General features: G+C 35.8%; 1 protein-coding gene and 1 long non-coding RNA gene across 2 annotated transcripts; one reads left to right on the forward strand and one right to left on the reverse strand.

The window, feature by feature from the left end:
- Positions 1–8,082: 8,082 nt before the first annotated feature.
- LOC132145386 (uncharacterized) lies at positions 8,083–11,640 on the reverse strand. The gene is made up of 3 exons (XR_009434461.1): positions 11,507–11,640; positions 8,474–8,623; positions 8,083–8,277 (listed from the first exon to the last, which is right to left on the reverse strand). It is a non-coding gene; the product is annotated as an uncharacterized LOC132145386 (long non-coding RNA).
- Positions 8,309–9,529, forward strand: cart4 (cocaine- and amphetamine-regulated transcript 4). Its single transcript, XM_059556378.1, has 3 exons — positions 8,309–8,626; positions 8,959–9,039; positions 9,143–9,529. The coding sequence occupies exons 1-3, from the start codon at positions 8,501–8,503 to the stop codon at positions 9,248–9,250; spliced, it is 315 nt and encodes a 104-aa protein (XP_059412361.1). The 5' UTR covers positions 8,309–8,500; the 3' UTR covers positions 9,251–9,529.
- Positions 11,641–12,150: the final 510 nt, after the last annotated feature.

A 12,150-nucleotide genomic window follows, 5' to 3' on the forward strand; every position in this document is an offset into this window, starting at 1 on the left:
TACCAGACTACAATTGTTCAGATAAACTGCAGTCTTTTCTCTGCTGAAAACAATAGAAACCACCACAAGTTCTAATGGCCTTTCATTACATACACCACATATTACAAACCATCAACTGTTAACCATTAAAACCATTACATGTAGTGTTTTAGTCCATATTCCACTTCATTAAGTGGTTTTAACATGTCACCAAAATAAGGCAACACATTACCAGTAGAGACTCACAGGGACCATTACAGCTTCCATTAATTCCTATTTTAACCATTAAAACCATTACTAATTTTATGAGGGATTCTATTAGTTTTTTTTTCAGCAGGGTTCTCTGACTTGCTCACCTGGTCCGAGGGGGGTGGCATGGTGGCTAGAGCCACTGCCCCTTTGCCCTCATCGGGTGAGTTGCCCCTCTCACCAATCACCGCTCCGCAGCATTTCTCACGATCTAAGTGTGTGCTGCTCTCTGGAGTGGAGACCACATTCCCATTACATTAAGGCAGATGCATTATAATCCACATTACAGTCAATGGATGATTTGCTGAATTAGTAATTTGGTAGTTTGTTTTTGTATTTCTGTCGGTAATGATTTGCTCTTGGTCTTTTAAAAGTGATAACAACAAAATATCCAAATTTTTGTACCCGATCAGATCTAATATAAATAACATAAAATTCACTGTTGTTGGCACACTTTGTAAAAAAAAAAGCCTTCGGAAAAAAGAAGACAGACAGAGAGAAGGAGCGAAGGGAGGCTGCTAAAGGCAGTTCAACATTGCAAACATGAAAAAGCTCCAGCAAGCCAGCAGGTAAATCATCATATAGAATATTAAGCAGTTTGTCAGACTTTGATTCTTGTATTTAAGTATATTTCCCATTATAATCACTTGTAATCTTGTAATCACTTATAATCAATGTCTTGATACTAGTAATATATAATACATTTTATTAAAACCATATTAAAAGTAGGCCTATAAACAGTTGAAAAATAATATAAATGTTCTAAATTAGTTGTTTATTAGTATATAATATAGATTTGTGCTGTAAAATATTAAATGAAATGCCCAATACTTATAGGGGAGAGTGGGGTAAGATTAGCCATTTTCAGATAAGTTAAAATGACGCAGGAGTACAATGAAAGTATCTATTCTGTCCTATCCTATCCTAATGAAAGTTTTCCAATCATTTTAAATGATCAGAATGTATCTATGACAAAGGGTTCTAGAAATATGGTTTCTTATAAAAAAAAAGAAAAGAAAAAAAAGAAAAGTGTTTCCAAGGCTCAGTTTGCCCGGGGTTAGAGGTAAGTTGACCTGAGTCGAGTCAGTAAAATGACCATCTGACCAAATCTCATTCAAACCAATGTAAATTAAATAATAATTAAAAAACGAATTTAATAATTTCCCTTTTCAAACAATCTTATTTCTTTTCATGAAGTTAACTTTAACAACATAAATCCAACCAAATTAAGTTTAAATTTCAATATTTAATTGTTGCATTTGTGAAACAATATGTTGAACACCAAAGTTGTAGCCTTCCTAAAAACAGGCTAAACAGAGTTTGTTGGCCATTTGTGACTACAGGTGGAAAGATATATCTGTTTATAATGCGATGAAAAGCATTTTTTGTTTATTATCAGAGAAGAATTTGGTGCGATTGTACACTGTCCCTAAAAAATAAATTACAAAATATGTAAATATGATAAACTAAACCAGTAATATCACATTAAAACATCAGTTTATAATTCAGAGATTTAACTTAACTATAGTGCCTTGTGGTTGGGTATAAGTTAAAATGCTGACTCAATTTACCCTACAGCTTTTGGCTCCCTTTGCCCCATAGGCCATTTTGGAAAAATGGCTACTGTTGCTAACTAATTCAAGCTAATATTTAGCTAAATGATTTGCATGGTTTTATTTACTTTGACAAGCCAAAAACTGTTTTTAAAGTAAATGGGTGCCTTCCATTCCCATGTGTTTCTCATTTTCACAGTCTGGCAGAAATGATGGGTGGTTCCAAAATACATGGTCACTTGACAGTAAAAGTATACAGTTGCCAAGAAACATGGGATGGATGAACTTACCTACTGGCTCAACTTACCCCATTCTCCCCTATTTCCTTTGAAGATGAGGCAGAAGCAGGCTCAGAGAGTGAAGGAGAGCCCATTCTTATCAAAACATCTACAATAAAGTTAAATTATTACAGCGTGTGCTGTCTTCTGTTTTAATTTGTATATTTGTAACATTATAATTTGTATTAACAAGCACCCACCCCCCAGTGCCCCTTTTTTGGTATGGGCCACGCCCCTCAAAATGTCTGTGCACGGCCCTGTTGTTCACCAAACATAACAGAGATCATCCCCTAATGTCGAGATCACATGATAAGCATCATGCAATTGACTAACTTTCTATAATAATAATAGCAAAAACAAAAACTTCATACAGCATTTTCTGTCAGTGGCTTAAGTGCATCAACAGCATAAATGTAAAGGTGCATCTAAAAAAAAATACAAAAAATAAAACCAAACAGTTTTAACAGCAAATCATACCACAGACACAACAGTTTTATCTAGAGCAAGAGATAATATTTTATCTATATATTCTAAAAGAATGAGTGCTAATAAAATATATAAACAAGCAGTACCTGATGTTGTGGTGATACAAACCTCAAAAACTTTGAACCAATTTTCTAGATACAGGCCAATCAGAGTCTTAACTGTCATTCAATAGAAACCTGTATTTAAACAAAGTTATCTGACAAAGATCTAATAAAGTCTTTTTATTTTTTTAAATTACATTTGTGAATCACTGGGTTTATACAGCCAGTCTGATGTTTCATCCAGTATAACTGATCATTCGCACTCATGGTCATGCTCCAGTAATGATTCATTTCAGCCATGGTCTTTGTTTTCCTGCCCCATTGTGTTTCCATATCAACACTTTCATATCAGTTTTGACAATTATGAGGTAAAGACCAGCTGAGGACGGCGAGGAAGAGGAGAGATGAAGCAAGTTTTTCTTCATCTCTCACCGTCCACAGTCAGAACACTTTCAGTTCAGTTCTAAACAGACCAAGCCATCAGGAGCCAGCAGATTCAGAAATGTGATGCAATGCAAGCTCAATTCTGGTGGGACTTGGCCAGAAAAGTATTACTTCAGCTGATGATGTCCCAATGCATTCTTCACATCCTGCCATGAAAACCTGTCAAGTTCTTTCTGTTACATCTATATAATGAATTCTGTGACGTGTTTATTGTGTATTGTTTATTGTGATTCATATAATATCCTGGCAAATTAATTATGTGACTTCTCTCTGTACATTTTCTTGGAAAATGAGTGACAGAAATCAAGTGTGGCCTTGACAGGTGTATTCTAAGTTCATTTGAAGCTCTGTTCTAAAGGTTCTTTTTTAGTATGAAACAATTTTTTTTACTAAAATTATACTTTTAGGGTTACAACAGCTTACCAGTAACCTTAAACAGAAAATTCACCCAAAAATGAAAAGTTTATCTTCATTTATTCATATATGGCTTTTTGTGTGGAACATAAAAGAACATGCGTTAAAGAATGTTGGTAACCAAACAGTTTAGTCAGTCAATAGGAACTCATATAAGTTTGGAATGACTTGAGGGTGAGTAAATGATGACAGAATTAGATTTTTTGGGCATACTATCACTTTAAATTGACATCTTTGTACCTTATTTATCACTTATACCTTACTATAAGCAGTGGTGGAAATGGCCAAAATTCACTTGGGGGACTAGGGGTCATCTTTTGTGCCAAAAATGTAGATTTATAAACTTTAACCAAAAATTTTATTAAAACAATAAACTAATTGAAAATATGTATAAGTTACGAGTCAAATGAAATCAGCATCAACAATTCATCTCTGCACAGCACAGAAGAGCACAAATGTGGTATTAAGGAATATTTACAGACTTTTTTGACAAGACTCAGAGTTGGAATTAATGCATTTCATAATAACAATGTTATGAAATTAACGTTTTAAATATACATTTTTGAATATAGAAATATTAAATCATTTAAATTGCTCAATTTACACTTTAAAAATAAAATAGCTGGTAGGTGGCAGCAAGTCACTGTCTTTGTGACTGAATCATTAATTCATTTGATTCTTTCAAAAGGCTGATTCATTTAGGAATGAAGCAAAAGTGACTCTCTTTATGAATGGGTCACTGAGTCATTGAATCACTACATTTGTTAAAAAAATGCAGATTCATTCATAAACTAAATGGTGCGCTGTGTGATATCGTCCTCATTGCTGAACACAAGATCCAGGGGGCGTGGTTAGATTAAGATCAAACTCCTCCCACCTTACATATAGAGACAGAGCACATTTAGACCATGCCCACACCTCTATAACAAAAAAACATAGCATTGCCTAGGCAGACTAGCGGGCAGGCAAGCTCCACAGCAGACTTCTGCCTAGTTTTACGTAGCCAGACTTTCAGACTGACTGCTGAAGGTCTTGAATCCATGGCAGCTTTCTTTGGCCAAGGCCCGCCCATGAGGCCGATTGACCGACATGTCAAACAAGCAATCACAGTTCGTTTTGTTCAGCGGCACATTTCGGGGCGTGGAAATGTCGCCACAATAACAGACCAGTGTGTAAAACTCTCAGACATATTTTAAGGATTCTGTGCTGAACTTTAAATATTTACATACTTTTGAGAATCCAGTGTTTAGTTGATCCTGATAAGTGCTCATCGTCACAGTAGTAAACAGGGCGTCTTTCTTCTTTCATGAGGGGATTTGGTATCTTTGTTTCCAGGAGGAACGTTAAAGAATGTGACACACACGTCTCCCAGAAAACCTATATAATTCAACCAATCCGATGACGACTTCAAAACTCCTGACGTGTTCCACTTTTGTGTGCCGTATGCATCAGACATTCAGCCAATGCTCCGTGGGTGTGCATCTGAGGCTGAGACTAATTTCTACATTTACATTTAATCATTTAGCAGACGCTTTTATCCAAAGCGACTTACAAATGAGAACAATAGAAGCAGTCAGGTCAACAAGAGAACAACAACAGTATACAAGTGCCATGACAAGTTTCAGTTAGTCTAGTACAGAACGCATAGCCAGGTTTTTTTTTAATAAATGAAAAGACAAGAAAAGAAGGAAAAGTGCTAGTATTAGTTGGTTAAGTGCTTGCGAAAAAGATGAGTCTTTAGATGACATTATGTCACAAAAGTGTGGACTCAAGACGGAATTGCACAGCGAACCATATACACAAATATATTGCACTAGATTTATGTGCACAGAACTACGATTGCTTTCGTAGTCTTTTGAATGGATAAAATACAGATATCACTTTAATTCATTTTAAAATAATCCTAATGAGTTGGAAATGAAACACTGCTCAAAATTCAATCCACAGACTCCACGGAAAGGAACAAAGTTGTTCCTTTAAGAGCACTGTTGCTGTGACAAGGCTATCAGTTCATGCATGTGTATTTACTTCTATGATGTTTACAAATGTCTACACACTTTATTTTTCTGTAAGAGCAGGCACAGCTATTTGTAAATTTTATGGGACTGGCTTCCGGTGTCGTTCGCTTTCAGTTATTTTTCACTGTACAAAAAGCTTGTTTAGCTGCATGATTTTGCAAACTAGCTTGTCTTACCATGATATTTTAACATTTTTTATTTATTTATGAAAACATTGGTTTGTAGTGCAGTTTTCCGTTGATTGGTTTTTCTTCTTGTATTTCCCAACATCGGTTAAAAACAAGTGGGACACACATAGATTCACATGTTTGTGTGCTATAGGGACCTTCACATTCATGGACTGATTTGGGACATAGGAGCACATGCGTCTTCTTTGAAAGGTCTTTCATTTATGCATCAGGTCATACATTTTGTATAAACCTGGCTCCTCCGTGTACTCCACAAGGTTACTGTGCTAATCATGTGAAGGGTTGAATAATGGTCTGACAATCCAGAGATGTGGATCTGTGGCAGATCCAGCGCTGCTGAATAATGCAAGGAGCAAACAATCAGCAAACACACATTAACACACACACCTTTAAATGAAGGACCACTCAGAATCAGATATTTAAAATATTGTCTGTAATTTGTATTAGTAAATATCAGTTTTAGTCTAATACTTATTCTTGGACTGTTTATAGTTTTTAATACTTGGACACTTTTTAAACTGATGATACTCTTGAACATTAATAATTCATTTTTTTTTTTTAACTTTCTGAAATCATCTGAAATCAAGTGAATGGATTTCAGTGCATTACAATACATTAATACATTCCTGTGGGAGGTTAAAAATGAAGCAGTCCTAGTTCTGTTAAAAGACCAGTTCACCCAAAATTTAACATTTGCTTAAAAATTACTCACCCTAAGGACATTCAGATGTAGTTTGTTTCTTCGTCAAAGCAGTTTTGGAGAAATTCATCATTACAGCACTTGTTCACCAATGGATCCTCTGCAGTGAATTTTACACTGGAGAAATCAATATTTAATAGGTTAAAAACACCTTATTAATGAATTTGTTTCTTACAAACAGCTTGCAATTTGGAGAAATGAGGATTACTTGTAGATTCTTGCATTGTTTTTATCAGTGCTTTGGACATTAATTCTGATGGCACCCATTCATTACAGAGGATCCACTGGTGAGCAAATTATTCAATGCTTTTTCTCTGCTTCTTTAAGGTGACAGAACTGATTAACATGAACTCTTGACTACATAAAGATCAATTCCATATGGACTAGTGGTAGATGTATTGAAGATCTGGTTTGGATGAGCCACTTATATGTTCACACTTAAATAAATACATTTGTACCTTCCCTTTAATGGCTCACAGGAATGTAAGCTTTGGCATGAGAAGAGCCGAGCTTTAATTACGTGCTGCTGAGAAGATGAGTAAGTCCCCCAGAGGAGAGAAATGAGACACACTGAGGTGGTGAAAATGTCAGACATCTGACCGCACCTAATCAGAATGTACGACATTGTCGAAGATCTGTCTTCATCCTGTCATGGTCTGCTCAGGACGTTATGGGGAAAAAAACCCAGAGTGAAATAATGAGTAAGAATTAAAAGAATTCTAAGAATACTTAGAAATGAACTGTGAGATATTTTTTTTTTAAATTGTAATTATTAGCTGCTTGATCCTTCAGTTCATATTTCTTAGGTAATTATTTTCAAAGATATTTAAAATAAAAAACTGACAAAAGGCAAGACTACTTTTAATAAAAGAATTACGCTGTCAATTTAAGAGATAAAAGATTCAGATAAACTATAACATTTGAGATGTAGTCTGTGAAATGTTTTTCTTTTGACATCACATTTATATATCTAAACTTGTAATGTTGGATAGCTATGCTGTCATTTCATCACAGCACTTTTTGCAGAAACATTTTGTCCATTCATTTAAGATGCCTAATACTCAAATAGTGCATCCCAATTAACACACACACACACACACACACACACACACACACAAAACACAAAACACAAAACACAAAACACAGTCTTGTCAAACACAAAACATTTCACATGTTTCAGGTAAATCTTGGCATACTAAGGTCAGAACAAGGCAGTGTTGGATGAAAATTTATCAATTTTTATTCTGAAGGGAATTGACAGATGAGATATAGGTCAGATGTATATAGGAGAATGACATCTGATGATATGGTCACAAATCAATGTGACACCTGGACACCTCCCATTGCCAATTAGAATTGTGTAACCTTCTAGACATGGAATTGATGGCCCACTCAGAGGTTATTTATAAAACCTTTCATTAAAAAAAAAAACACTTTCATTGATGCTCAAGTTTTTACAGCACACATTTACTGTTGTCGACTCTTTAACTATTGTGGTCACTAGTGCTAAAGGTTCACAGAACTTTTGATACAACAACAACCAGAGAAAGTGCCATGTCTGACTTTTAAATACATGAACGACACACTTATGGATTCATGCAGATTTAAAGAGAGAAAAGAATATAAAGACACATTACTTCATGATTTTTACAGGTAATTTGTAACCCTTTTTGTACATCTTTGGCACTTTACAATTTTGAAAATGAATTTTAAAAATGTTCTAATTTTTTTTTAAGATTATGTACCTGTGTTATTTTTACTAAGTAAAGAGGACAAGATGCATTATGACACACAACCACAGTCGTTTCAAACAATTGCATATCAATAAATAAATTAAACAAATTTTTTCAGAGGACAAACAGCGGATTTAAACTGCAAGGATGTCAAAGCGATACCATCTCTGATTCAGACCGACTCTCAGCTGGTTCTTAAAAAAAAAAAACGGATGCAGTGACGTTATGAATACATCAGGAAGCAGGAACACCGTATAAATAGAGAAAGTTTCCAAGCAACTCAGTGAAGCAATAGAAAGTGGCAACAAGAGCACAAGCGCTCATCGCTGTTATCGCTAAAACAGAAAATAGTTATAAAAAGGATTTTATATTTTAAATTCTCCGTTTTACCTTACTGACGCCAAAGCATCCAGCACCATGGACAGCGTCCGCGCGGCGGTTTACCTGAGCGTGCTCCTCTCGCTGCTCTGCGTCTGCAGGGGTCAGATGTCACTGGACAACCGACTGAGCGCGCAAGAGGAGCAGGACATCAAAAGAGACCTGGTAAGAGAATAAACTAGAGTGTCATATGGCATGCCTCAACAAGTACATTTTCAACCTGAAAAAAAGTTTCAGCCACATCTGAAAAACTGTGAGCATCGTAAACAATCAGGATTGAGTTCTCTAAATTGAATGGGTTCAGAAATTTCAAGTGAATCTATGTTCATCACTATATGAAAGCATGAAATTCGCTGTACTTTCATAGTAGAAATGGCTGTTACTAAGGTTTCATTTGGATACATATGAGGAATTAAAAGAATTAATTAGGAATTAAATTCTCGTTTCTCATCTATCTGTCTTCGAAATTCAATGCTTTCTCCCCGTTCTCGGTTTAGGCTGAGGCGCTCGATGAACTTTTGGATGGAGATCAGGACGATCGGATATCTGTGGAGAAAAAAGCTAGTGTCATTCCAAGGGTAAACTCGTCCATTTTTAATGTTTTCTTAGAAATAGCGTTCATCATCAAGTAGAAGAGGTTGACTATTCAAGTATCTAATGCGGTGCATCGTGTTGTTTTAGTGTGATGTGGGGGAGCGCTGCGCCATGAAGCACGGACCGCGCATCGGGAGACTGTGTGATTGCATGCGAGGAACAGCCTGCAATACTTTCTTCTTGCGCTGCTACTGATGGAGCTCGCGCAGCTCTCTCTCTCAGGCACTGTGCTAAGAAACTCGTGACAGCAATGCTTGGGACACCTCATCTATTTATAACGCGTGAAATGACATGGGTGATGTATTGATACTGTTGTTTTGTTCGTAAACTTGTCTATGTGTATATGATTAAACGTTTATTTTAAGCGAATAAAACGTATTTAGGCTCATTCGTTCTGAACACTGTCTACTCTAAATGGAAGTATGCATACATTATCTGTGAGTTTTTAATGTAACTGTTTAATAAAACCGTAAAAACTGCTAGAATATGGTCTGAAGTGAGTCATTGCAGGGTGCGATCAATGATGATCAACAAGTGTCATAATCAGCAGCTAAAATCTCGATTTGAATAATCATTAATCATTGGTTTCTAGTGAATCCTATAATAACAAAAGGCTGAGATTTAATTAAGTGTTGGATGGAAACGATGTCAGTGATTTTCGGTGCGCAATCTACCAAAATTGTCTTTTGACGCCTTTAGCGCAGTTAGCGGTCATCTTAAAGCTTTAAAAGCGTCAGTTGTTTGTAATTATATTTGTGATAGCCTAGGTCTATATCTAATGCAGTGACAGTCCGATACTAATCGGAAATCACCAGAGATCGTGCTATGGTTATCTTTATCTTCTCAGGCAAAGTGATTAGTGAGCGTCTGTTTGGCGCAAAACTTGTAAGACAATTTTTGTGGTTAGCCTACTGAAACATTGCTTGACAACGCTGCTGAAACATAGCTACTTATAAAAATAATTAATAGCCTACTTTATATATTTTTAAACAAAGCTATACATTTTCTCATAAACACTTTACAATAACAATAACTAAGAATAACTAGCCTACATTACATAATGCAATCCCAAGCCTGGTGCTAGATCTAGACTAGTCCTGTTTCTTTAAATCCTCTTCGAAACAAATAGGATTAGGCTGCTGTGAGAACTGTCCACGGGAAATGATGTGCTCACCAATCACTATTAGGCTACATGAATTGAAGAAAATGTCTCAGAGGGAAGGGAAATCTACATGTAATGGCCGTGATAAACCCTCGACAATCTCATCATCCCGCTCTTTCAGCAGGAGGGGGTCCCTGTGACGTAGAAGCAGGTAAGACCTTTTAAATCCCATGCACAAGACTTTGCGTGAAAACTCACGCCGGACCTCTCGCGACTAGAAGCACTCCTACGTGACTATCATAAAAACAATGTCAAATGTATGTATACTTCTCGTAGCGCTTCATTGTGTAGTATATATTTATTCTGAAATCAGCGGCGTGGATTCAAGACCACCGGAGCTCGAACCGACCGGACCGTTCAACCACGCGACACACGCGGTGAGTGAAATACTGCGCGCAGGTTTTTTGCACCGCAGGTCGTTGGATAATCAGAAAACTTACGGTTTATTTCAGACAAGAGCGGTCACAGAATACAGCGAAAATCTTCAAAGACAGGTCGTGCCCATTCTGAAGAGAAAGTTCAACCGTCTTCCAGGCGTATGCAGACGTCTCAAAAGGAGGAGGATAACCATTCTGGTACTTCACTTCTGCTTATTAGAAGTCTGTATACATTGATCAACACGACTGTTGTGTATGTTCTGCATGAAAGTAACAACTCATGCTAAATTTTGGATTTAAGGGGATAGATCAATTAAACAACAACGTGTTATTATTTATTTACCCTCAAGTCGTTTCATGTAGCCTAGGCTATGAGGTTCTTTGTTCTGTACAACAGAAAAATATATTTTAAACGATGTTTGTAGACAAACATTGCTGGTAGCCACAGACTTCCATAGTATGGAAAAGAATACTAATGGATGTCATTGGCTACCTGTTGAAAACATTATTTAAAATATCTTAATATTCTTCAACGGAAGAAATTAATTGATACTCGTTTGGAACAACTTGAGGGTGAATAAATACAAAACATTTTCATTTTTAGATCAACTATCCCTTTAAGAAGGATGACAACATGAAAAAAATAAAACAATGGCTTGAAGTCCCAGACTTGTTTTTTTTTGGCAGATGAACATTTCAACTCGAACACTTCAATTTCTTTAAGTACTTTCTGAGAGGAAGACTAATAGTTTTTTTCTTGTTACTTGTGACACATTATAATGGTCATTATTTTAATGGGAATTATAAAATCCCAAGTCACTTGGGTTTTCAAAACCTAGGGTAGTAAACTCTGGGTTCAAGTCAGTGTGTACACTTGAGCAAAAACATGAGTAGTAAAAAAATATGTCTTACCATTTGTCTTTTTGTTTCTCTCCACAGTGTAACACAGCAAAGTTCTGTTCTGCAATGACACGTTCTCAGCATGGCCACATCTGTTCCTGTCCAAAACGATCAAAGTGCACCCATTTCTTTTTATGGAGTTTGTGACTTTTTTTAAAATTTTTTTACTTTCATCACACAATAGATAATTTTCCATCATGACAGAATCACACGACACTAGACAAACAATTCCTTTTCCGCATTTATTCCTCAGTTCATTATCAACAGAGAACAGGAAACGTCACCCATCTTTCATAAAAATACACCTTTAAATTTTAAGTAGATCATTCAAATCAGTTATGGGACAAAGTTCAATCAAATTCACATGGCTTCCTTTTTAACTTGTGGAGTAAAAAAAAAAAAAAAAAAAAAAAAAAAAAAAAAAAATCAGTTTTAATAAAAAGGCATTATGCCATCAAACCAATCATAATGTAAATAAACTTATGGGGAAAAGTTATGTCCCTTTGTACCCAAAGCCAGCAGAGTAATGTCTTACTGAAGCTGATGGCACAAAATATCGCCTTCAACAAACGAGATGCAGATGCAATATTAAAATTAACTGTGAAGTGCTTGCAAAAAAATAAAAAATAATAATAATAATAAAACAAAAAGGTGGG

Source organism: Carassius carassius, chromosome 8 (genome assembly GCF_963082965.1).
Source record: "Carassius carassius chromosome 8, fCarCar2.1, whole genome shotgun sequence".
Lineage (NCBI taxonomy): Eukaryota > Metazoa > Chordata > Actinopteri > Cypriniformes > Cyprinidae > Carassius > Carassius carassius.

Bases quoted from the DNA above. Each gene is read 5' to 3' on its own strand.
- cart4 (XM_059556378.1), top strand. From the start codon at position 8,501: ATGGACAGCGTCCGCGCGGCGGTTTACCTGAGCGTGCTCCTCTCGCTG. The intron at 8,627-8,958 runs GTAAGAGAATAA...TTCTCGGTTTAG, and splicing joins AGGACATCAAAAGAGACCTG to GCTGAGGCGCTCGATGAACT. The intron at 9,040-9,142 runs GTAAACTCGTCC...GTGTTGTTTTAG, and splicing joins AAGCTAGTGTCATTCCAAGG to TGTGATGTGGGGGAGCGCTG.